At 36.9% G+C, this 27,927-nt stretch overlaps 1 protein-coding gene across 2 annotated transcripts in view; it reads right to left on the bottom strand.

Moving 5' to 3' along the window:
* Nucleotides 1-27,613, bottom strand: part of LOC123718124 — a 54,129-nt gene extending 26,516 nt beyond the window's left edge. Inside the window, exons 1-16 of one of the 2 annotated variants that reach the window (XM_045674522.1) lie at nt 27,562-27,613; nt 25,447-25,493; nt 24,627-24,817; nt 23,838-23,930; nt 23,272-23,394; nt 22,273-22,413; nt 21,066-21,187; nt 19,610-19,766; nt 17,497-17,591; nt 16,214-16,382; nt 8,254-8,500; nt 6,352-6,515; nt 4,202-4,431; nt 3,020-3,221; nt 2,177-2,311; nt 987-1,080 (exon numbers count right to left, since the gene is read on the bottom strand). In XM_045674522.1, the coding sequence (XP_045530478.1) occupies nt 987-1,080; nt 2,177-2,311; nt 3,020-3,221; nt 4,202-4,431; nt 6,352-6,515; nt 8,254-8,500; nt 16,214-16,382; nt 17,497-17,591; nt 19,610-19,766; nt 21,066-21,187; nt 22,273-22,413; nt 23,272-23,394; nt 23,838-23,930; nt 24,627-24,817; nt 25,447-25,477 (2,194 nt within the window). In that variant the 5' untranslated portion in view covers nt 25,478-25,493; nt 27,562-27,613. Of the gene's footprint in view, nt 1-986; nt 1,081-2,176; nt 2,312-3,019; nt 3,222-4,201; nt 4,432-6,351; nt 6,516-8,253; nt 8,501-16,213; nt 16,383-17,496; nt 17,592-19,609; nt 19,767-21,065; nt 21,188-22,272; nt 22,414-23,271; nt 23,395-23,837; nt 23,931-24,626; nt 24,818-25,446; nt 25,494-25,903; nt 26,016-27,561 lie in introns of those variants that run through there. The other variant, XM_045674521.1, reaches the window with a different exon arrangement.
* Nucleotides 27,614-27,927: the final 314 nt, after the last annotated feature.

Here is a 27,927-nt window from a genome sequence, read left to right as displayed (position 1 = left end):
TAGACATTCGTCAAAATTACCGCTGTAATATACAGTTATTTTTAACTAATTACACTAGGTAAATACCCAAACAATGTATTTTATCTTGCTTTTGAAGTAAAACTTCTTTATCGGCGTTGGAAAAAAAATACCGTCACATTTTATGATTACGTGCCATCTTTTTGTTGTGCCTACCACGGTTGATTCGAAGTCAATATGTGTATGAGGGATGTCAATTAATTTTCGAGACCAGGCCATTACCACCGTTTCATCCACTTTCATGACGTTCACCATGCATGCTCATTATACTCTTAACCTATCAATTATCTAGTACTCCCTGTATTTGATCGAACAAGGCCTATCCACCTGACTTCACCATCCACGGTAGACCTACCATACCTATTTCTGACGATTAAACTTTTTTTAAGTATCTTCACAAGCAGTGCCGGCCTAGTGGCTTCAGCGTGCGCCTCTCATCCCTGAGGTCGTAGGTTCGATCACCGGCTGTGCACCAATGGATTTTCTTTCTATGTGCGCATTTAACACTAGCTCGAACGGTGATGGAAAATATCGTGAGGAAACCGGCCTGCCTTAGACCCAAAAAGTTGACGGCGTGCGTCAGGCACAGGAGGCTGATCACCTACTTGCCTATTCGATTAACAAATAATCATGAAACAGATATAGAAATCTGAGGCCCAGACCTAAAAGGGTTGTAGCGCCATTGATTGTATTTTTTTATATCTGCACGTCTTCTTCGTGGCAGAGACCACGAATCTCCACTAACTCATTCTACCTCCCTTGCTTCATCCACGTTCATTACATTCACCAATCATGCTACTTTTTACTAGTCTCTTCTCCAGTACGTCCCTTGGTCCAGGTACGACAAGGCCACCCAACACGACTTCACCATCCACGGTTACCTTGTCTACTTGAGAACCGTTCTCATTCATCCATTCTACCACCATTACATTTCGTATCACTACCTCTTTATAATTATTTGTTCATACTTTCCATTCCATTCCAAGTCTCAAATCTTGATTGGTTGATGTGCGTTGCATATACTGTTTTGTCTTCCACCTTTATCACTATATCTATATGCACCTGTAATAAACATACAATTATTTAATTGTACTTAGCTTAAAGCTTACATCACAGAGCAGTATTTCCCAAGCTTTTCTCTGCCATGCCCATGCCTTCCTAAAATTCGTCTTAACATATATAGTTTATAATATTAATGATTGAATTGTCCACTTAAGGAACTGAAATCGGTAGGACGAAATCGTTAGAAATTTTTTAACGAAACACAGCAAATTTTCAAAACATAATGAGAAACGTCTGGTCCATTTTAGAAGTTAAGTCCAATTAAGGGGGGTAATTGTAAGAGGCGTGGGCTCCACAATGGGAAACACTGATACAGAGTAACGTTGGAAACTCTCTTAGAGAGATAGATGCCCTCAGCTATTGTTCTATCATCGCCACATCGTTTATGATCTCCTCCTCTCCAAGTTAGAGAATCAGTATTATAAACATGAGTGGTATGAATCTTCTACCGCATTTACCACAGAGTTGTTCGGGCTTGCAGCTAAGTTTCATCGGACATCGAGGAAAACGAAATTCCATAATAAAGGTTTTTTTTATTTGTTGCCTCGCACCACCACAATGTGGAACCAACTGCCCACTGAAGTATTTCCTAATCAATTCGAATAAGGGTCCTTCAAGCTAAAAGCGTAACAATTCTTAAAAGGATGGAGCGAGCCTTCTGGCATTGAGGGTGTCCATGGGCGGTATTACTCAACATCAGACATCAGGTGAGCCTCCAGCCCGTTAGCCCCCCCTTTTTTTTATAAAATAGGCGGCAAACGGGCAGGAGCCTCACCTGATGTTAAGTGATACCGCCGCCCATGGACACTCTCAATGCCAGAGGGCTCGCGAGTGCGTTGTCGGCCCCTCCGGGTTAAGGGTCCAAAGAGGTGGTGCGCGGCAGAAAGTACCTTAAAAGCACTGTTTAAGTGGCGTAATAAATATGTCTGGTGATTTTGAACACGCGGTTCCCTGGTGATGATTCTCCTTGCGCTCAATCCAACGCGTTATAGAATTTATTTAGAAATTAAATAATTGTCTAAGGGTAACGTTAAAACCCAAGTTCAGAAGAAGAGAATCAGTTCCTCAATAAGAGCTTTCCGTTAATATGACTTACTTCTTGTGGAGTCTTCAATGTCCAAATTTTCATCTTCTCCAAAACTTTTACCAGAGTCTCCACATTCAGATCCGCTGAGACACTGCGCATCTTTTTGAATATATGAGATGATACACCTTCGGCTATCAAATAAATCTGTAAAATAAAGTAATTGAAATATGTATTATGGTGTACTTTTCTTCTTTGGCAACTGGACATTTTATAATATTTTGGAAACTAAAACTTCGTTCTTACGATGGGCGTATCGCCCTTCGCGAACCAGATAACTTGGACAAGCTAGTTGTTGGCAAGGTCGCGGGACAGTTCGCTAACCACCAGTGGTGTGTGACCAAATCACAATTCTCACTGGCGGGGAGCCAGTGAGAATCGTGATTTGGTTGGTGAAAACGCTAAGGGTTCTTCAAGAAGAACTTCTTCAATTCTTTAAAGACCGGAATCGGAATCGCGAGCCCTCTGGCATTAAGAGTGTCCATAGGCGGTGGTATCACAAAGAAATAGACATACACACATCACGTATAATCGGAGTCGCTACAACTCTCTACTCTTTAAGTCTTGGCCTCAGATTTCTGTATCTGTTCTATGATTTGTCAATCTAATTGACAAATTCCTATTTGAACGTGCGACTGGAACTCTGAGTTCCTGTCGCACGTCGACTTTTGGGTCTAAGGCAAGCTTCCTTACTAGGTTTTCCTTCGAGTAAATGTTAAATGCGCACAGAAAGTCCATTGGTGCACAGCCGGGCATTGAATCTACGACCTCATGTCACTGTCAACACTGCCCAATGTATAGTGACAGATAATAATATATAATACGTTACAAAACCAAATCCCCAATTATCCTTACCGAAGTGTCATAAGGGCGACGGCCTCCCGAACTTAAGGTGATCCCAGCCATCGCAGGCATTGCACTGAACTCTTCACCAATGCTGAACACCTGCAGTGACGGCCCAAACTCATCACCATGGGTGATTATGTAGTTATTTGTCGCCCAATATGTTGTGTCTGGATTAGTCACTTGATTCGCTACGAATGGTATGTAGTATGATCTAAAACATTATTAATAATAACATATATATGTGATGAATTCATTTTGTATAAAAAATACAATCCTGTCCTGTTGAGAAAAAAAATTAACTAACAGATTATTCAAATACATGAAAGTATATGTTGAAGTGAAACTTGTAAAAAAAATTTACCGTCACATTTTTCGGTTACGCGTCAGATTTTTCCGTTACGCGCCATCTTTTTCTTGTCCCAACCACGGTTGATTCGAAGCCATTAAGAACAAAAATATATATGACGATAACAATGATAGTAATAATTCTGTTACAATTCATGAAATTCTTTAATAATCTTAGTAGTAATTAGGTAAAATGAAATAATTGTATTATTTGTATTCATGTCTATGATAATAAAAGTATTTTGTTAAACTTTATCTAATTTGACCAATTTCTGTAAAGTTCCATATATCGATCATTTTTTGAAAAATAAGGTCATTAAGAAGTTTCGCTTCATACGTGTGTACACTACACGCATACATTTTTTTTGAAGCTAAGAGTCAACTGTCTTTTATCGTTTAAAACCCGATCTTATAACTAAGATAAAATTAGAGGTAGTGAAGTTGCGACGCTAACAAAAAAGTAACTTGACGTATTGAAGGGTTCTTAAGTCAAATGACACTTATATTACCTATTAAGGCATAAGTGTAGTCGACATTTGGACATTATCGGATACGAGATTGTTATATTAAAATTTTTGAGTGTGGCAAAAACTAACTGGCACACTTATTTCGAAATGTATTACAATTTATTAGCTACAAGTGTAAGATTTCTAACATTTGGCTTCCGCTTATAACTAATATGTGTACTTTAACTAATGTTAACATAACTCACGAAACAAAAAGCAACTTTACATAACCATTAAGGTGATCTACGATATGGGAACTGAATCTAAATATAGAAGTTTTTATAGCCTATATTTAGATCTATAAACTGACTATTATAGTCTATATATAATAAATACTTACGCAAAACGATATGCCTCAAAGAAACGATTGGCTTCGAGGCTCTTCACCGTCGAGTACCAGAACCTCTTGAGCTGATCATCATCGGAGCTGGTTATGAAATTGTGGATAAAGAGGAAATCTGTAGCTTGTATTTCAGAACGTAGAATCGCGTGCAACGCCGCTATACGAAGTTGGATGTGCTCGGTTTCATTTGTTAGGATTGGAAGGCTCACTTCCAAGGCCTGTAGAGCCTGCAAATAGAAATATTTCATAAACAGTCCATTCCAAGGTGCCAATTGATAGGTCTATAAAACGCCGAAAGTGGCAGTTGGCCGGTCATACGATCTAAGTCACATTGCCAAGCCCTCTATCCTCTTAAACAGACCTGTAAACAAAGCAATGCAGAAAGAAGCTGGGATGACGTGGAGCGAAATTGAGAGAACTGCCCAGAACCGATCAGTCTGGTTTTCAACGCTGGATGCCCTCATCCATTTGAAATAGGACCCCAGCCCAGTAAGTCATTTATAAAAAGTACAAGAATTTGTATAGAATTGTCAGAAATTGTCTGGACGATTTCCATTTCCGGGATAAACAAAACATTTATTGTTATACATATGTTGTCTCTTGTCCATTTTAAGGTAATAAAACTTATTTTAAAGTTAAAGGCTAAAGATTTGAAATATACTATGTCTCTATGACTACGTATTAACTGTATCACGATCTTCAAGGATTTTTATAGAAGTTGCAGGCAGAGACCGTGGATCCCTTGCTACGGACCTCTACATCTCTCTTCATCCACTCATATGACATACACCATGCATGGTTAGTGGTACTTTTGACCTGTTCCTTCTTCAGCACGTCTTCAATCCAGGGCCTACCCAACCTGACTTCACCATCCACGATCGCGTTCAACAAGTTAGATATACAACTTGTTGAACCACTTTTCAGTCGGTATACACCAAACAACGAACCTTTCACATCGCTACATCCTCTTTTAAACACTTACATATAATGAAAGATATAATCTACTAAATCTATCAGAACTGCTAATATTTCCGACATCGAAAACCATATAAAATAACTCTATTGCAATTATTAACATAAAAATTAGCACAACTAAATTGTATCGAAATTAGATTTTAGAGGAATTGAAAACAGATGGCGCTGATATGTTTCAAGTTAGCTAATGCTGAACTTAGATGGCGCGCATTCCGTGGGGAACAAAATCGTAAAAGTTAAATCTAGAAATAATAAAAGAAGGTAATATGTTCAATAAATATAAACGATTTTAATACAACTGGTAACTTTCACCAGTATAATACTCGAAACAGAACTAATCTAAGCGTACGACCAACCAGGCTCCAGAAGATAAACCACTCCTTATATAGAAACAAACCCCCAAGCGAAGTTATTATATAAATATATAAAGTTAAGCGAAAAAATTCAAAACTCTTGTTTAAAGTACATTTAGCTTTTTATAACTTTAACGTTTATTTAAATGATCCTAATTCTAGGGATTAATTTGCTCCAGTTGAAACAATTTGTATGACTCAAAACTTGGCGATTAAAAAGAGTGGCAGAGTTTCTTGCCAGTTCTTGCCCGCTCTACGCCCTCATAAGTGTGCTTGGTTATCTTTATGAATAAATATTATTTTGAGTTTGATTTTATTACAGGATACTAAATACAATACATATACAAATACAAAAGCAATTTTTTTCGAAAATTTTAACATTATTGTTATAATATTTAGTGTAATTAGTTAGAAAATAACTAAATGTACATTACAGTAATTTATGAGACTGAAGAGCAAAAGCGTTTTACGATTGTTTCAATGTTTAAACAAAATTACGGATGACACAGTAACCGTATATTACGACGGTAATTTCGACGAATGTCTAGAACGTAATAATGCATTACCACTCTATTAGAGGAAATATTATGACCTTGGTGAAACAGTTATATTATTACCATTGTTTATTTTTAAACTGTCACATTTTTATGTTTTTTTTTTGGTAAAATTACAATCTAAACCTTAACTAGTATTACTAACATTGAACACGAAATAATTTCCGTGGAATAAAGACATTTTCGTGCTTTACGAATTTGTTCCCCGAGGCAAGCGATATATAAAATTGTGAATATCTTATTTTAAAAAGACATATATTCATACCATATACCCTCTAGCTTCCTGTCCACAAGCCATGGAAGACCATAGACGCTCGTGTCTATTCCTGGACGCGTCACTGTATATCGTCCGAACATATGCCTCTGCCCCGAAACCCAAACTACACAGACCTTGAAGCCAGATCATTCTATCCAGATATTGTGGGCAATCTGAAATATATATTGGTATTAGTTATGCACTCCTCTCATAACTCCAGCGCCAGGTCTGTTTTGTCTGCTCTCGCAGCGTAATAGTTGTCCACTTATCGCTTCGTGGAGCGTATGAACTCCAGGGGATAAAAATCAAGAACCTGATGTAAAGTCATACCGCCCTTGGAAACTCCCACTTCCACAAGGATCGCAAGTGGGTTGCCGGCCTTTTAGGAATTGCTATTATATTTATATATATAACAGAGGGCAACGGGTAGGAGACACCTGATGTTAAGTGATACCACCCATGGAAACTCACACTTCCACAAGGATCGCAAGTGGGTTGCCGGCCTTTTAGGAATTGCTATTATATTTATATATATAACAGAGGGCAACGGGTAGGAGACACCTGATGTTAAGTGATACCACCCATGGAAACTCACACTTCCACAAGGATCGCGAGTGGGTTGCCGGCCAATTAGGTTTTTTTTATATTTATATATATAACAAGCGGTAAACAGGCAGTAGTCACCTGATGTTAAGTGATACCACCTATGGAAACTCACACTTCTAGAAGGATCGCAAGTGGGTTGAGCGGTAAACAGGCAGGAGAAACTCGGTGTTAAGTGATACCGCACATGGAAACTCACACTTCTAGAAGGATCGCAAGTGGGTTGAGCGGTAAACAGGCAGGAGAAACTCGGTGTTAAGTGATACCACCCATGGAAACTCACACTTCCACAAGGATCGCGAGTGGGTTGAGCGGTAAACAGGCAGGAGAAACTCGGTGTTAAGTGATACCGCACATGGAAACTCACACTTCCACCAGGATCGCGAGTGGGTTGAGCGGTAAACAGGCAGGAGAAACTCGGTGTTAAGTGATACCACCCATGGAAACTCACACTTCCACAAGGATCGCGAGTGGGTTGAGCGGTAAACAGGCAGGAGAAACTCGGTGTTAAGTGATACCACCCATGGAAACTCACACTTCCACAAGGATCGCGAGTGGGTTGAGCGGTAAACAGGCAGGAGAAACTCGGTGTTAAGTGATACCACCCATGGAAACTCACACTTCCACAAGGATCGCGAGTGGGTTGAGCGGTAAACAGGCAGGAGAAACTCGGTGTTAAGTGATACCGCACATGGAAACTCACACTTCCACAAGGATCGCGAGTGGGTTGAGCGGTAAACAGGCAGGAGAAACTCGGTGTTAAGTGATACCACCCATGGAAACTCACACTTCCACAAGGATCGCGAGTGGGTTGAGCGGTAAACAGGCAGGAGAAACTCGGTGTTAAGTGATACCACCCATGGAAACTCACACTTCCACAAGGATCGCAAGTGGGTTGAGCGGTAAACAGGTAGGAGAAACTCGGTGTTAAGTGATACCACCCATGGAAACTCACAGTTCCACAAGGAAGCGCAAGTGGGTTGCCGGCCCATTAGGAATTGTTTTTTTATTTATATATATAACAGGCGGGAAACAGGCAGGAGCAACCCGGTGTTAAGGTGGAATTTTGTAATCATCAAGACAGCCAGAAATATCCTTCAGTAAGTCCTGCCAGAAATTTTTGTACGTGCGTGTATGTGAGTACTATTTTTACGACAGCTTTACGCATTGATGCGATATTTAATAAAAAAAAATATATTTTAATAAGTTTCCATCTTGCGTTGCCTTCCTAATAATATTATTGTAATTTAAAAAAAAACACACGCGCAATCACTTCAAAACCTATACTCGTGTCACAAAAAAACTCACCACTGTACATCCGAAAATACTTGACAATGACATTGTCGAAGTAATCCTGCTTCACTTGTCCGGCTTCAGCTGTCTTGTACACCAAAATGGCGAAGGACAAGATCCCGGCATGGCGTATATCAAGAGGAAAGTCCAGGCCAAGTTTGGTGAACGTCTCCAATTCTTCGAGAAGACCCTGGCTGTGATTCGCTACGTTGAATGGTAGCTTTCGGATTAGGGATAGGAGGATTGCGTCTTCGATTTTCGTCTGAAACAAATGAGATCTCATATTTACTTTTAATATATATATCGGCGCAAATCAAAATGCAACAGTAGCAAAATAAGTATGAATCATTGTGCACGTGTTCCCAACAATGTAATTAAGTGAGGCACGGCGCCAGCCCCACCACATCGCCTATAAAACGGGTGCGCATCGAAGTGACAAACCACCTGAAGGGGGCATACGCCCCGAACAGGGAAAAACACCCCCCTCGCGAGGGAGGGTGTAGCATTAACTACAAGAATGAAAAGAGGATTTGTTTGCCAGTTGTCAGACACAGATCTCTGTAAATTACTTGTGTTAGCTTCTAATATTTATTTAATTAAATTCTAAACATTTTTATGAAACATATTCTTAAGAACCTTGCTACAAGTGCGCATGTGCAATAGTTATTCATTTGACTCGTTCGATTGTTTACGAGTTGTTACGAATTGACTCGACCATCTCCTCAAAGTCGGAGGAGGGAGTTGTGATTATAAAAGAGGTTGTGACACATGCGGACGGGCTTTTTCTTACAAGTTTGAAGTTATACAGTTCACGTAAAATCAGTGAAGTAAATTATAGTGAATTAAGTCATCATTGAAGTGTTTAATTTCGTACCATAAGAACTAGATCAACTACCGCTACTAAAACAGAATTGGGATTCGAAACCACGCCCACAAAGTGGACTGCAGACTTCATCATGTAAAATTGATATTCTAGTCTGTGTTAAAAACACAAATTAAAAAAAAAAAATTAAAAAAAAAGTTATCGTAAGCACAACAATTACTTGAAGCACTTTCATTTCTCACAAAATACATAATTATATTAGTAACACCAACTACTACTACTACTACTACAACCCTACTTGTTCTTAGAATTATGTTTCATCAACATATTTTAATTCACTCAAAACTTACTTATTATATTCAGCCATCGCTTTTATTAGGATACAATTACTTCTGGAGATGACGTAATTTTCACCTTACTTTATCAATTTGTCAAATACAAACTCATAACCGATCAAATTGATACAATAATTACCTTAAATTCAATTTCATTGCAATATCTATCAATTCTGTTGAACGATATTTTTTATCATCAGACATAAATAAAAGTATTTCATATCCACTATTAACACCAATAATAAAAAGAAAACTATTGTTAGTGTAAGTCAAGTATAGATTATTAACAGGATATATATATATATATATATATGTTAAAAATGCATATGTAATTTTACTATAAACATATACTTTTAATATAAAAATTATAACAGTCTTAACAAGCAAGCTTTCAGATTTGTTACTGAAATTGAGACTCTGTTCTGTTTTATGCTGTGCCAAAACGCAATCCTTTGTAATATAATAAACCCAAAGTGAATTACAGTCAAATACGACCTCAAAAAAGATAAAGCCATGAACGACTAGGCTCTGCTGAATGTCAATATACTGCAGAGTCCAATTCATCTGAAGTAAAAGTTTCTTTATCAACAGTGCCAACTTTAAGTGCTGGGAGCAACATGTATGTAAAATTAGACTTCGGGAGGTTTACTAATTTCCCCTTAAAACCTAAACTTGCGAATGCTTGCTTCATTTTTATTTTAAATCTCTAAGTAACACAAACAAAATAATAATAATAATAGTAATACTTCTTTTTGCTGTTGTCCTATAGGTTCATTTTTACAGGTCATTTTAATCACCTTTGCAACCCTTGCTGCCCACAAATACCATCAGTTTTCTAATAGTACCCTGTTGCAAGGCCCAGTGTAATGCAACACCCTTGACTGAAGTAATGTCCAATTGATTATCAATTCGCGGTAGGGGGCAAAGTGCACAGCCTAGGACAGTGCACAAATTACCAGGCCTTCAGTTCTAGATATTTTTTTTTTTGTTTTACCGTTCCCAGTTTGATCTTCTTTCAGGCCGTATTACGGGTAAAAACCTGTCGCTTAGCTCTATCTTAATTTCTGTACATGTTTTAAAACCAATCGCTAAACTTATTTGAAGAATCCAGCTACAAATAAGTATCTATATTTTCATTCCATTTCCTTATTAATGTTAATCATTAATTGGATTTACAAATGAACGACTTACCAACGTTCAATAGTAATAGCGATTCCACTGTTATCATTATCACTTCATTCATATTGACGTTTTTCTACTTTATGGACGTAATAACAAGTTCTATTAACGGTTGCCAATAATGAAAATAACTCCTCTTAATTTTCAAAACCAGAAAAATCTTTGAGACACTTAGCGTACATTTGTCCAATCGATTTTAGAAATATGTTTATCGTTTTGACTAACGATCTGCGAGTTGTCTCGCCACAGATTTAAATTTGTAGTCTCTTCGTGAGGTATACGTAAACAATAATTTAGACTATACACCGATGCTTTGCGTGAATGAAAATAATCATGATATGCGTGTGTCGTATAATGTACGACGCGATTGCGACGAGCACACATTCTTTGACAAATTCTAATGGTTTTATCCGGATTGAATTCTGGGACCAAGATAATATTTTAAAACTTCTAACTTCAGCCTGTTGTATTGTTTAAAATTTTAATTTAAATATAAAATCTTAACAATAAATATTAGTTTCCATACTTGCCAAATAACGACAATAAATTCATATTTCGTATTCAAATTTCTCATCCACAAGACTTAAAAATCTTTATCGAAGTTGACACTTACTACAGTCTAACCCATTGCAACAATTTAAATAGATTCTACCTTCATTTAGTTTAATAAACAATAAAATTAATAAATGTCTAATGACAAACTACTTTTAAAAGAAGAAAGAAGAATTAAGGGTATAAGATACAGGCTAGGCCTAGTTTAAACGCTAGCTCATAGAAGTATATTATGTGTAAGATTAACCAAAATGAATATTGTAGCTCAACGTTTCGTTGCCTATTGTATGTTTACAAGCTTTTAAATGTAAGTAGAAAATGTAATGTTTGTTTGTCAAATAAAGTAATTGTAATATTGCTTTATTTGACAAATATTGTTGTCCCGTGAGGCAACGCCTGCGTAATTTTTCGATCTACAGCGGCTTTTGTGGTAAGGTTAACTTACGACTGCCCTATAGTCTTGCTCCTACTGCATTGGGAAGCGAGCTGCTTTAGTCTCACCAATGAAATAACCACGAGGTTCGACTTCTATATGCCTCATCCCTAAAACCATTTCGTAATTTAGGACTAAAACCCTAGATTCATTTTGCGTCTAGTCATACTACTGGAAACAAACATATATACAATATATATATATACTTGAAACAATACTGTATTATGTTTCAATGTAATTTTCGTATAACAATTATATTTTGATATTAATCTGACCTTGAAATCCTAAAAATGGTGAAAACTACAAACTTTTTAAAATACCTTATTAAACTCACTGTGGATTTTTTAAAATAGAAAAATTAAAGTTAATTAATTATGGAAATTCCTTCTCGGTTAAACTTTTCTTCTGCGCCTCCGAACTCTTATATACACTCTAGGGGTAGGGCAGACAAGACTACGTGGATAGTGGGTTGCTCTGATTTGGTTTTTGACAAACGATGACTGGACGCTATTAAACAAAAAGAATGGCCTAAAATATGGGCATTTAAATGGATGGACCATGTTGGGAAGTTTATCGTCGTTACCCGAGTAGTATCGATACTTTCAAAATTTTAGGAACCCTACACCAAGCGATAGACGTTTGACATCAATTATTTGGCAAATACAGTTTGTAATTGCATGCATACCAATTTGTATGAAACGTTTAAAAATATATATCTCATGAACCGTAAGTTTTCGCAACCTAAAACTTTGCAAACGCTTTATTTTAGTGAGTACTATCTACAAAAAAAATATGGGCATTTAAATCAAGGGTCCATATTGGACAGTTTATCCTCCTTCTCTATCTTCCTCTATAATATTAAAGTCTCTTAAGAATTCCTTATATTTGTAAAAAAGAAGATATTATAAGAAATTATATTAATTATTTCTGTTAAAACCTCGACTCGAATCGTCTCAGAATTTGCAAATATGGTAAAATTTGTATAAAAATATAATGAAATTCTGTAAACACCACATCATAATATTAAAATCACTGAGAACTTCTAAAAATTGTACAATTATTTAAAGCAAATTGCTTATTTATACCTTATTATCTTAAGATTTTATACAATAAAAATAATATATATTATAACAATTCATATTTATTATTTTTGTAAAAAAAATATTCAACTTGCCTAAGAACCTCTAAAAATCGTAAAATTATATATTATAAACAAAAAATAAATTAGTTCTGTAAGAACCTTGTTATAATATTAAAGTGACTTGTAACTTCTTAAAATAAAAATAAATATTATAGTTTTAATTAAGGTAATGGTTAAAATTATAAAAAAAAATTAAAATCAATTTTTTCTGTAAAAAAAAATAAACTTTATAAGAATATTCAACTAACCCAAGAACTTATTATTATATTAAAAAAAATAATTCTGTAAGAATCTTATTTACAATATCAAACTGACTTGGGACTTCTAAAAATAATAAAATTATTATAGATTAATAATTAAGATAAATTTTAAAATAATGGTTAAAATTAATAATAAATTAAAATCAATTATTTCCGAAGAAATAAATTAACTTTATAAAAATATTCAACTCACCTAAAAATGTCTAAAAATTGTGAAAATTATAAAAAAAATACGAATACTATAAGAAGACAAGATTTGATTGTTTGCTTTGAATAGGCCCCGAAACTGGATGGATTAACAGGATCAAATATACAAATTATTTTACGATTAGAACCCTACGTTATCTCGGATGAACATGGGCTAAAGAATATTTTTACAAATTACTACGGCATTCAGTTCCCACACGCGTGAAAAATACTCTATATTTGTTCACATAACGCCTCTATAACTAGCTAAATAAACGCTTCACTACCCGAATAACCTCTTATAAATAAAGATTATAAACTTTCCTATATACTTATTAAATTTATTTCGCCTTCATACAAACGGTAAGTATTATAAAAATATATAATGTAACAGCTCTTAAAAATAAAAAATTACGTAAAATGTTCATTGCGTTCTAGAGCGTTAAAAGGAAATCGGACAATTCAAAATCATATCTACAATTAAACAAGAAATTATACTAATAGGCCTTCTATTCTTTCATATATGTTAGGTATACCAAGGCCTGCAGTTGGGAAGCTTTGATTTTTATCGATAACTAATACGACAAGACAGGGCCGAGAGGTTATAATCGGTAAAAGCTTTAGAAATCCTAAAACATAGCACAGTTCCACACTTCCAACGCAATAGCACAATCTTCCGTTAATAAAGGAACAGAACTTTATACTCGTAAGCTACTTTTGATAGCATAACAAATGTAGGAGAAAACCTTAAATACGACACCAACGTTACGTCGTAAAATAATTTAACTTTATATCAATTGAGCGACCTTTTATTGCTTAATATACTTCTGTACCACAAAGAACGGTTCGGTGGCCGTCGCTACACAATCTTATACTAGAATAATAAGTTCCGAGTACATACCTCGTTACAATATCTTCTTACCAGGAAGAAAGGTACACAATATTACCAGCCGTAAGGATTTGGAGAAATTCTATTAGTTTGGGAACAAATAGAGGTTAGACTGATGCTAATACCTTGCCTCACGATAGTTCTCAAAAACGCACTAAACACTCACTGTACAATTCTAAATAGTGGACGTAGCTATTATCAATTATAATTAACAAAAAGTATATATCAAAATAAAAATGAGTCTAACGTAGCCCGAGTAAATCTCAACTATTATTCAACTAACAAATGTGACGGTCAACCGAGAAAAAATATTTGGGATCACCTTCATCAAAAATTATTAAATTTAAATTATGTATTTCGAACAATTTCCATTGACCTATTTTACGGAATTGTGAAGTCATACAATTCATTCAACATCAATTGAATGATTTATTTAGCGGTAGTTGATCTAGTTCTTAGGGTAGGAAATTAAACACTTCAATGATGACTTAATTCTCTATAATTTACTTCACTGATGTGTTGTGTTATTGGAGTTTATTGTTTTGAATTATCTTCGCTATGAAATATACAAACTAATGAAGTAAATCACGTCAGAACGGCGCATCATAGTTTTTAAAAACAATACGGAGCCATACACTATAGCAAAGAAAACGTTCAGCATTTTTTTTATAAATACAGACTGGACAGTAGTTTCGCCATAATCCCGCCTGATCTTAAATGAGATGCAGCCTATTGGAGTGCACGCCTGTCCAGGAGATGTCTATTTAACCACCGCTTAAATTAACTCATAATAAACTGTCGAGAGAAGATGGAAGGGGACAAGGAGTTCCATTCCTTTGCGTGAAGAAGACACGATGAATCAAATGGTGCAGGGATGTCAATAACGAAGGGATGGAATTCCAGCGTGCTTCTAGATGGGCGCTGTTTAAAAGGGTATGATGGAGTTAGGTTATGTAGTTCCATGGAGCACTAGAATCTACATAAGACTGAAAGGAAGCCAAAAACGAGGGTCAAGACTTAGGAGTTGAGATTCTACGAGTGTATCGTCTATAATTCGCTTAGTCCGCCTCTCTCAATAGCATTCAAGGCTCCCAAGATGACATTTGGCAGCACCAGCCCAGAGATGACTGCAGTACTTGACACGAACGAATTTGTTTCGGTGTAAAGGATTATCAGACTTTTGCCAAAATATAAATTGTTTGTCTACTACTTGGGCGGTCTTCTCTTCTTCATTACTGATTGTCGTGTTAGTGGTACCGCACAACTTTCTCCGGCAAGCCTGTGCTCCTGGGTGATGGAAAAGCCTACTTGATCGGTGTAACGAGTCGAGTGATCAGCCCTGATCTCTGGTGCACTCCATTCAGGCAGTCACGATAAGTTTTTCAAGACTTTGTGAATCTATGTGTTCTCTTTGGCACAGGCCTCCTCCAAATCCCGCTTCCGTCTGCACTGTGCCACTCTCTGCCATGTAACTGCTGTTTAATTGGCCTGTTTTATCCACCTTCTAAATTGCCGTCCTCTTATTCGTTTATCGTACCTTGGGCACCAGTTTAGTACTTTTTTTGCTCTGTTCCTCTTGCCATATGGCCGGCTTGCCAAGTTCCATTTTTATTGTAACATCTGTTACGTTAGTTGCTTTTCCTTAAAGCTGTATTCTTAATTTTTCCTATTCTTTTCATCCCTACCATTAATTAATTAATTAAGGCTATGTAATAATTGTAGGTATAAGCTCTGGGATCACCAGTTTTTTCTACCAGGCGCTAACTAACAGAAAAATGCCAGGGTTATGTAACCTAACAAGTAAGTTATATATATTTTAGTTAATTATAAGCGACAACCAAATAGGAATCTTCGCACACTTGAAGCCACTATGATCCCATTAGTTTTTTCCACACCTCATAAATTGTAATACAACATTCTCGTGTCCGATAATGTCCAAACGGTCTAAACATTATTTATAGGTAACAGAAGCGTCACTTAGATTTAAAACCCTTAGATAAGTTAGTTTTATGTAAGCGTCGCAACCCCACTATTTTTAAGTTAATTTTAAGCTCATATTTTAAATGATTAACATATATTTGAACATATCTACAACAACTATCTCAAAATAGTAAGAATGGGGAAGTTCATATGAAGACCTTTTAAAAAGGCCAAATTGAAATGTATGATAAAAATACCTTTTGCTCAACGACAAGATATCTTATAAATCTTGCACAGGCATCGCTCCTGGCGTGAGGCAGCACTTCCAGGAAGATATTTCTGGCCGTCTCCAGGTCGTAGCTGGTCCCGAGGACAAGGTCGTCGAAGAGTTTCGTCAGAGACTCGTGGGATAGTTGAGATATTGTACTGAAAAGAACATAGTAATGTATCAAAAGAGTGTCATTAGCAGGTGGTGTTTCTCGTCACATCGCGCTCAACGACATCATATGCCACTCTCTGGCCTCCGTCAATGTTCCAGCCATCTAGCAGCGAACAGGCAGCAGGCAGATGAAAAGCAGCCGGACGGGATGTCATTGATCCCTTGGAGGACAGAACGGAGTTTGATATGGGATGCTACTTGTGTCGCCAGATTGGGGCAGTCTCACCTCTCTCGGAAAATAACAAACGGCTCAAATAGAAGAGTCTTTCATCCAACTTCGATTTTGTTTCGTTTGAGTAGTCTTGGGCCGTGCAGTTCAAGTGCACATACTGATTAAAGCTTTAAGTTGACACCTGGTACAACCCCAGAGCTGGTGTTTTCCTCGCTCGACGAATAAGAATCGCAATACAGCGAGGAAACCCTGCCAGCGTTGGAGTACACTGCCACTGGACTTAACTTTTTAAACTTGTATTTTATTTTCTATGTATTATTTTGTTAATATTATGATTACTTTAAGAATATTGCAAATACAGAATGTGTGTGTGTTGGAAATAAATTTAAAGTACGATATGATAGCGTATACGAGCAGTGTTGGCCTTGACACTTCCAATCTCATCCCTTAGGTCGTAGGTTCGAGCCCCAGCTGTGCACCAATGAACTGTTGTTATTGGATCGTATCTTCTTAGATCGTAATATTATAAAAAAATTTTCTTGGAGGAGCTTCTAAACGCGACCATTTTTCGCGCAATTACAAGGCAGAATACAGGCCACCAACCGTATCACCTCCACATCCGTCGTTCTACAACTGAGCCTCTTTTTAAGGTAGCCTTTGCCTAGCACCACCACTAAGTGGAACTAGCTGCCCTCGGAAGTATTTCCGAACCTTGAATAGACTTAGGATCCTTCAGAGAGCGTACCAATTCTTAAAAGGCTGGGAACTCAGCGAGCTTCTGGCAGTATGATTATCCTTAGGCGGTATCACTAAAAATTAGGTGCCTCCTGCCGGTTCAAAACACAATCCCTAAAGGGGCGGCAACGCACTTGCGGGCCTATATACATAAAAAGGGCCATTGCAACATTTGTTAAGTAGAAATTACTTACTTGAGCAAATCTATGAAATCCAGGCTGTGTATTAACGATTCGTTTCTCACTATGTTATCAGCATCTATGCCTCGTTTCGCGATCTTCATAAGTATCTGTAATTATTATTGTTCACGCTACATCGGTATGGTATGGGCGGGGCATATAGCAAGATACACGGATAAAAGGTGGACCTACAGACAACGGTATGGAAAGGAAGAGAAAGGAGAAGAGGGCGCAAGAAAAAGGGGAAAAGAAGAAATAGAAGCGGTAACAGGAAGCGAATTGAGAAAGGAAGCCATGGATAGAGTCAGTTGGAAAAGACTGGACCTCCTGGACCTTACCCCCGAAGGGGTTCCGATCAACGGTATTGAATTTAGATAAAATATATAATATATTCCTATATATCCTATAGTTTTCCTAAATTCAGTACCGTTATCCTTAACAGAAGGAGGAAACTTATAAAAATGCAGAAGCGGATCTTCACAAAAACAACTCGTACTTAACCAGCAATCAGCTAACTATTAACCCATCTAAAACTAACTTCATTACTTTTGCTGTACGTGGTAAGAGCCCCTCTAAACTTAACATAGAATTACACAAACTAAATTACAATTGTAGTGAAGACTGCGGCTGTGACAACCTGGTTAGGGTGAAACAGATTAAATACGATGTGATTATTGACCAAAATCTACACTGATATGCCCATGTTGATGCAGTAATAAAAAGGATACGTAGGTTAAGTTGGATTCTTTGAAATTTACGTCATGTACTACCCAACATCATATATACCGTGTATATATGATGTTGGTTAGTTCAATCTGTTATCACCTACTGTATCACAGTGTGGGGTGGTTCTGCGAAAACCGAAGTTCTAGCACTTGAAAGAGCTCAGAGAGCACTTACAACAATAACAATGTTACTTAAAAAAAAAGTTCTCCAATTGAAGAGTTGTACAAGTCTTGCAAACTACTGACTATACGCCAGCTCTATATTTTCCGATGTGTCCTTAGGAGAGACGCAACCTCTCCACATAGAACAGACACACCTCAAAAAAGGACCCAACATAATATAATTAACCACACAATTTGCAAGACTATCTTTGCACGTAATCAATACAACAATCGCTCAGCTTATCTCTATAATAGTTTAAATGAAACCCTTAGCTTGCATAATCTTACATACCACAAAGGTAAAACAACTTTAAACCATTGGCTCGGTACACTCAACTACAACAAAACAGAAGCATTGTTAAATCATCTAATATAATTTTTTCCTTAATCCATCTTTTCATGCAACACGCGCACACATTTGTTTCGTCTTTCACAAACACATTACATAGTCATCATAATATATTCATATATTTATTTATTTCTTTTTAAAACCAATTGTGTTGGTTGATGAAACTTTGTAAATTTAAAGAAGAGCGAAGCTTCCCTGTCACAGGTCTCTGACTTACTAGGGAGGCCTCAATCTGAATTCTATTGTACATATAGCTAAATAAATAAAGAATTTTGCAGTTCGAAAATTGATCTTCTATATGCAACTTTACAGAAAATGGTTAAATAAAGTTAAATTAGATAAAGTTTAACAAAAGGCTTTTATTGTCATAGACATGAATACAAATAATACAATTATTTCATTTTACCTTATCACTACTAAGATTATTACAGAATTTCATTAATTGTAATAGAATTATTACTATCATTGTTATCGTTATTATATATTTATGTTATTAATGGCTTCGAATCTCTTCAAATTAACCGTGGTAGGGATAAGAAAAAGATGGCGCGTAACCGAAAAATGTGACGGTAATTTTTTTCCCAATGCCGATAAAGAAGTTTCACTTTAATAATTTCATTTGAACTATTTTAGGTCTGGGCCTCAGATTTCTGATCTATTTCATGATTTGTCAATCTAATAGCAAGATCAGCCTCTTGTATCAATAATACATAGTGTATCATTTATATACAATTAAGTTTAGTTGTCTCTTAGTACTACTGGTGACGACAGAGCTGGTGCGTTCCTCGCCAACGAATATCTTATACAGCGAGGAAATGCCAGCATTAAGGTCTAGCACAGGGACCACTTTTTAATTTATTTTAGTTTTCTATAAATAAAATAAAATATATACCTCATAGGTTTTATTTTTCAAGTTTCCTTCACTCATGTAGCGTATCCCATTTGTGGGGTCATTGAAATCGCTGGCCTCGTACTGTACGCTGTGCCTGGTCACATTTAATTTCTCAACAGTTGGTGACGGAGAATCGCCATCCAGGTAGAATGACAGTCTGAAATTATTTACGTAAATTAATCAACTTTTAAAACTAAAAACTTTTTATACCTGATAATATGATTGATGATGATTTTCTTATACCCGAAAACTTTGAATGAGCATCCGAAAGGAGGAGAATGCCTTAAGGGAAGCAGATGATCAGGATTCTGGGCAGAGAAAATGACAAAGTGAAATGCTCAAACAACTACAAGTGACTCTTTCTTCAGCGTGTAACCAAAGGATGCTAAAATTCTTTGGACAAATAGCAGAGATTATGAGCTTGCACAGACTGTGCAAGCATCCGAAAGGATGATAGATGCCCTGGAACTGTGGTGTCAGGATCCTGGATTGTCAGTCCTTGTCCAGGGAATCCTGAGACATCTCTAAACTCTCAGACATCTACATATAACCCTTCCTTCTGTGTCTGCAAAAGTGGAAGTTTATGTGGATACCGTCCACGTAATGAAGATGGCGGTAAAGAAGAAAATACAGAGATGAGGGGAAGTTCTTTAAAACTGAAGACCACCCAATATAACACAAATTCCCTAAAGAACTTTCTTCCAAACCGAGTAGTGGCTGACAGGAATAGGCTTCCGGAAAGTGTAGTTAGTGCACGCTCTTTGAACTCTTTTAAAAATAGGTTGGATAGTTTCTCCAAATCTCCAAGTACGCGCGCATCAGCTTATTGAGCTGCTAGTGTGTTTATGCACATAATGTTAAAATAATAATAATAATGTAGAACCAGCTTCCCACTGAAGTATTTCCGAACCAACTCTCAACGCTCTTGCGAGCCTTCTGGCCATTGTGTGTTCATGGGCGGCGGTGTCGCTTAACATCATTTGAGCCTCCTGCCCGTTCCCTCCTCTTCTATAAAAAAACCTTGGTCAGTCCTCGATTTCTGTATAAGTTACCAGACTTCATTGTCACAAACTAGTTTTGGGTCTAACACCAGTTTCCTGAGACGTCTTCCACATAGACTGTCCATTGGTGCACTGCCAGGGATTGAACTTACGACCCCCAGCTGGCTAGGCTGATCCAACCTTTAGATCCAACAATTCAATTTACCACACAGTGTTGGTCACTCTTCAGCATGCGATCCCTGAGGCCGTAGGTTCGATCCACGGCTGTACACCAATGGACTTTCTATGGGCGCGTTTAACATTGGCTCGAATCGTAAAGTATACATCTTGAGGTTGAGTGTTAGACCCAAAAAGTCGACACGTCAGGCACAGAAGGCCGATCACCTTTGACAAATTTGAGGGCCAGACCTAATAAGGTTAGCCTAAGTTTGATTAATTTTACTGAATTCACTTACTCTGAAGATACACTAAGAATGTGTTCATTAACTTTATACCGGAAGTCGGCTTTCATATAAAGACTGGTGAGGCCGTGCTCATCCAATTCATAAATACGTTCGGAAGTCGCTACGTTTTCAGGCTGGAAATAAAAAAAATCACAGGTAATGATACTGTTGGCGTTTAGAATTCATAGTCTGTGCATAAACGTCAGTTTGAATTATTTCCCGCCAATTTTGCCAATTAGGCACAGGCAAAGATACTTTATATTAATTAAAATTTTTCTAATATTTTAATTTATAAGCAATTAGGTCGTAAATAGTCTTAGAATTAATACTTTGTGCGTAAGCGTCACTACGAATTAAGTCCCGCCAATTTTGCCAATTAGGCACAGGCAAAGATATTTTATATTCATTAGAAATTTACATTATTTTAATTTATTAGTAATTACGTCGTAAATAGTATTGACATTTAGAATTCATAGTCTGTGCATAAGCGTCACTATGCATCATTTCCTGCCAATGTTGCCAATAAGGCACAGACAATTAAGGATATTTTATATTGTGTAATAATACTGTGGACGTTTGCATAGAATAGTTAGTGTGTGGGTAAGCGTCACTATGAATTAAGTCCCGCCAATTTTGCCAATTAGGCACAGGCAAAGATATTTTATATTCATTAGAAATTTACATTATTTTAATTTATTAGTAATTACGTCGTAAATAGTATTGACATTTAGAATTCATAGTCTGTGCATAAGCGTCACTATGCATAATTTCCCGCCAATGTTGCCAATTAGTCAGATGCATAGATATTTTACTTTCATTAGATACATTTAATTTTAATTTACATTGTAAACATTTTTTCCTACAATAAAGTTCACAAAAGAGAGTGCGACTTTCCATGAATTACAGTATATATATGTTGACTTAAATTTTCTTTCGTGTTTATGAATTAATTAATTTAGCCTCTGAATTCACTCAACGTGGTAAATTAATATTTAAATTAGATAAATTTAATGTAAAATCTATAATTGAAGTCATTTAAAATTAGCGCCATGTTGATTACACTTAACAAATAGAACATTTAATTGAATTATACTTTTTCTATTTAGTTATAATTAAAATCTATTCAATATTTCTCTGATATTTTCGAAATAATTAAGAACTCTATCGTTTGATATTTTTAGTATTCATAGTTTAAATAATAATATATAAGTAGCCTCACCACACGCCCATACTCATTGCTCCAGGGCACGGAGGTCCAGGTATGTTCAGTTCCAGATGAAGATCGCTGGAGACTGCTGTATTTTTTTATTGTGTTCCGTCGAGCTGTATACACCATTACGCATAGAGCGTATAGGCATGGCTGAAAACGTCCAAAAAGTTATTACGCATACATGCAGCCGCCAGCTAGAGTTTCGTCTCAATGTACGCAATAAACTCAAAAACTACTGAACGTTTCTTTATATAGTATAGATAGTAGTCCTAAGGCACATTTTAATATATAATTGATGTTGTTTAAAGTAAATTATATATTAAAACTGACTGAAAGAGTCAATGCAACGACCAACCAGGCACCGGAAGATAATTATTACTGAATAAATTCAAAACTCTCGTTAAGCGTAAATTAATCAATAAATATTTTTGGAAATTAAAAAGAATTGCTGAGAGTTTCTTGCCAGTTCTTCTTCTCCGCTTTACGCCCTGGGCTTGCGAACTGGTAGTAAAGTTTAGAATCAGTTTAACACCTCTTGTTACGTATATGGATGAAATTATTTTTAGTATGAACTTTTTAGGCGTGTCTCAGATCTGTTTCGTGATCATGACAAGATCAGCCGTCTGTGCCTGATACATTTGAGTCTTAGGCGTCTTCCTCGGGATGTTTTCCAACGTAATACGAGTGTTGAACGTGCAGAAACAAGACTATTAAATGCGAGTGTGAAGTCGGGGCTAAAACCATCGTCGTCAGGGATGTGAAAGCTGAAGAGAAAGGTCCTAAAGTCTACGGTACTCTCTACCAGGTGCCAGCTTAGATATTTAATGAGCTGTTCACTTGAACACGGCCCAAGGGTCTCTACTCCAATGGGAATAAGATCGATGTTGGAGCAAAGACTTTCTTATTTGAGCCATTTATTTTCCGCCTACCGTGCCAGCTTTGTGCTTGCTTACTTAATATATTTTTTTTTTAATTTTAGCACATTTTTAAATCATAGTATACAAATACCTCGTTATTAGTATATGATCCTAAATCTTTCTTCAACTGAAAGTTGATGGAAATCGCTCGTTTCATGTTCTTTGACCATGAAGGCTCATCACCGAAGTATATTGAACTGATGAAGCCGGTTTCCTGGAAAACATATTTGTTGATAATTTATTATACCATTTTTTTACAGAACGGGGCAAACAGATGAAGACCACCTGATATTAAGTGGTACCGCCGCCCATGGACACTCTCAATACCAGAGGGCTCGCGAGTGTGTTGCCGGCTTTAAAAAAACCGTATTTATAGAACCGGGGGCAAACGGATGAAGATCACCTGATGTTAATTGATGCCGCTGCTAATGGACACTCTCGATACCAGAGGGCTCGCGACTGCGTCGACGGCATTTTAAAATATGGAGTTACTGGGGGCAAATAGGCAGGAGGCCAATTACCTTGCCAATTTTTAACAGGCCGGCAAAGCACTCACGAGCCTTCTGGCATTAAGAGTGACCATGGGACCACGTGAGCTTCCTCTTTAATTTAATCCCTGCTGCAACAAATCTATATATTAACATTAGAATTCCTTACCAAATATTCTACTTCCCATTGTTGTTTCAAGTAGGCGAGGGCTTCCACTGACTGCTGGGAGGTGTGACCTTTATTCTTCGTGTATACTGTGGGCTGTAACGAAAGGTAGAGTAAGAAAATAATAGACAAAATAAAGAGCCTAAAAAAAACAACTAACAGATGTTATAATAGGATTATGATCTATCATAATCCCATTGGAAGTGTCTACACTTCACTGCCTCAACCTGGCCTAGAAGCGTTTTGCGGGTACTTAAAAATATATTTAAAGCCTAAACAGTTTAAAATAACAATTTGTAATCACTAATAATTAATCTGAATTGGTTTTTAAAAAATTTAATCATAATCAAAGCTAAGCTCCAAGACAGACAAAACAGTGGCGCTACAACCTTTTTAGGTCTGGGCCTCAGATTTCTGAATCTGTTTCATAATGATGTGTGTCGCCTTTTTGGGTCTAAGGCAAGCCCATCGAGCGAACGTTAATTGCGATATAGAAAAGTCTATTGGTGCACAGCCACGGATTGAGGGTACGACATCAGGGATGAGAGTCATGAAGGCCAACTAGGCCAACACTCCTTACTCCTCCTCGGCCAAGCTCCAAGGTAATGTTAGGAATACAGACGAAGATATTTATAGGTGACGTTTAGGCTAATCCGTGGCCAGTGTCACGTGACTGGACTTATTGGGCCAAAGCGCCATCTCTTGGCAGAAATACTAACGAATAGATACCGGGAAAGTTTGCTTACACATCCTGATAATGGAGTAAACCAGGATGATTTATGATTAACCCACCTTTAGATGATCCAACTCGAACCTCGCTTTTGTATAATTGTCATAAACAAGAACTGTAAGAGATCCACTAATTGTCCAATAACTGAGAGTCACTACACTGCCAGATGAAACATTGCCTTTGAACTCATATGTATACTTCTTAAGTTCTGGAAAGATTGAGTGAAGGCCTGATGCTGACGTCAAGGTTAGACCTGGAACAGTTAGAGTTTTTTTTTTATTCAAGAGAGAGATTTGCCAGTTGTTCTCTTTGCCAATTCGACTTAGGGTCCTTTAAGAAAAGAGCTTACCAATTCTTAAAAGGCTGGCAACGCACTTGCAAGCTGTCTGGCTATGTAAGTGTCCATGGGCAGCATGCGTTAAGTGATACCGCCCTTAAAACGCACTAATATTTCCAGAGTGCTCGCGAGTATGTTGCTGACCTTTTAAGAGTTGGTACTTATAGAATAGGGAGACTACGGACAGGAGACTCACCTGATGTTAAGTGGTAGCGCCCATAGATATTTGTTTACCATACCAGAGGGCTCGCGAATGCGTTGCCGGCCTTTTAAGGATTGGTACTAATAGAACAGAGGGCAAACGGACAGCAGACTTACCTGATGATAAGTGATACCGCCCATAGATAATTATTTACAGTACCAGAGGGCTGGCGAGTGCGTTGCCGGCCTTTTAAGAATTGGTACTAATAGAACCCGGGGCAAACGGACAGGACACTCACCTGATGATAAGTGATACCGCCCATAGATATTTATTTACATTACCAGAGGGCTCGCGAGTGCGTTGCCGACCTTCAAAATATATAATAAATATAAAGTTTACTTACCATAAAATAATATTACACCCAACGTCAACATAGCGGTTGATTCTGACCTATAAAAAAAACATTATTATAAAATACAATACTTTTTAATGGACAAACGGGCTGGCTCGCCTGATGCTAAGAGCTCAAACACGAGGTCTGGATTTCCACAGGTTTTTTTCACTTCGCGTTTGTTGTTTGCCTATATGCCACATATAGGCAAACAACAAACGCGCATCAAACGTATTTGATGTATCAGTGTGCTGAGGGATGGCAATCTTTTTGGCGTGACAACGTCTTGTAATTCGATGGAGCCGGCTGCACGCTGAAATCTGACTCATGCAGCGTTACCTCTCTCTGAGGTGTTCCATTTAAGGAAGTGCAAGCAGACGCGGAACTATCGACAAAGAGGATTTTCATAATTGTATTTATGCGTACAAATAAATGTAATTTGATCAATTCAATTGTGATTCCCATTTACCTACTTCTCTATATCCATACAAAATCTCTATCAAACAAATAAAATTAAAATTTTCTTTTGAAAGCAACCATTCCATCAGTATTTTCCTATGACGTTGTCAAGTTCAACGCTCGTCAGTTAACCGACTTTACAGACAACCGATTTTTTTTATGACTGGAAGGAGGCTCGGCTCATCTGATGTTATGTGATACAGCCCATGGACACTCTCATGACCAAAAAGCTCGCGATTACGTTGCCGGCCTTTTAAGAATTGGTACGCTATTTTCTTGGTGGTGCGCAGCAAAAACTGCCTTAACAACCGCTTAGTTGTCGAACGACGGACGGTGTTTAGTATTCTGCCTTGACGTCCGATATTGAAACTCATCTGCAGGTACGAACAACCCCTCTGAACAGTTTCCATGGTAAATGCGGTAGAAGATGCAGAGAGACCCTACATCTCTACGCAACGCATAAGTTTTTAAATCAAAAATAAGACACTGCCAGAAGCCTGGAAAGTGCGTTCCAAGCCTTTGAAGTTTTTAGGTATCAGTTACCATTAAAACCTGTTCGAATACTACACAAGAAGAGAGTGTCTTCCCTTAAATAGAGACAGTAAGTGTTTTCGGACACTTTATTATGTTAACTGGGTGACAGACTTCCGTATCTCTTTCTTCATTTGTCAATCTAATTGCCAAGTAGGTGATCAGCCTCTTGTTCCACACGCCTGACTTTTCAGAAGGCTATCTATAAATTCGGGTCACACAAGGGTTGTAGCACTATTGAGTTATTAGTATTGTCATCTATCTTTTGCAGCGAATTTTTAACTTTATTCAACAATACATATTTTATTTCGAAACTGGACAGACATTTGCCAGCGTTTTCTCATTAGTGTCACGTGAATATTATTTACAAATTAACTGTTAAAGATTGAAACTCTCAAAATGTCGGCCTAATCCCTAACATTTTAAATCAACTTTTACACAGAATAGAAATGTCCACAAAGAACAAATTGTCACAATAATTTCCTATTTTGCAGCGTCTCAAATGATATCAAAATTATCTCAAAATGCCGGCCTAATTCCTAACATTTTAAAACAACTTTTACACAGAATAGAAATGTCCACAAAGAACAAATTGTCACAATAATTTCCTATTTTGCAGCGTCTCAAATGATATCAAAATTATCTCAAAATGCCGGCCTAATCCGTAACATTTTAAATCAACTTTTACACAGAATAGAAATGTCCACAAAGGACAAATTGTCACAATAATTTCCTATTTTGCAGCGTCTCAAATGATATCAAAATTATCTCAAAATGCCGGCCTAATTCCTAACATTTTAAAACAACTTTTACACAGAATAGAAATGTCCACAAAGAACAAATTGTCACAATAATTTCCTATTTTGCAGCGTCTCAAATGATATCAAAATTATCTCAAAATGCCGGCCTAATCCGTAACATTTTAAATCAACTTTTACACAGAATAGAAATGTCCACAAAGGACAAATTGTCACAATAATTACAAATTTTTAAGAGTATTAAACGATATCAAACTATCACTAGAAAGAACGCCAAACTAAATTGCGAACGGCATTGGGGCCGTGTACTACTAGACGCGGGCTTAAATCCTTAAGCTGGGGAAGTTAAAGAGATATTGACAATTTTAGCAATACTTACAAATTATGTACACTGTTTTCGTCTCAAGACAGACATCTGTAATGATTCTTCGTTGTAATGACATAGATGCGTCTGCGGTTGTAACTTTGTATTAAAATATATTGGTAATTTTTATATACCTTTTTTTTAAATCAAAATCAATGTATTTTTTATGTATCAGGAGGCAAAAGGGGCCGGAGGCTCACCGGAAAGGGTTAGAGGAGGCCTTTGCCAAGAGGTACACCGAATTTACTGTTGTGAAAATCTCAGATCACAGAGCAAGCAGATCTAGGCACAGGTTTATTTCTTTATGTCCTATTTTACAGTAACTTAATATTAATAGAATAGAAAACTTAACTAAAAACATAATATAAGTAAAAAATTAAA

The sequence above is a fragment of the Pieris brassicae genome, chromosome 14, assembly GCF_905147105.1.
Source record: "Pieris brassicae chromosome 14, ilPieBrab1.1, whole genome shotgun sequence".
NCBI classification, from domain to species: domain Eukaryota; kingdom Metazoa; phylum Arthropoda; class Insecta; order Lepidoptera; family Pieridae; genus Pieris; species Pieris brassicae.
This window is presented reverse-complemented; position numbering and strand designations above follow the sequence as displayed.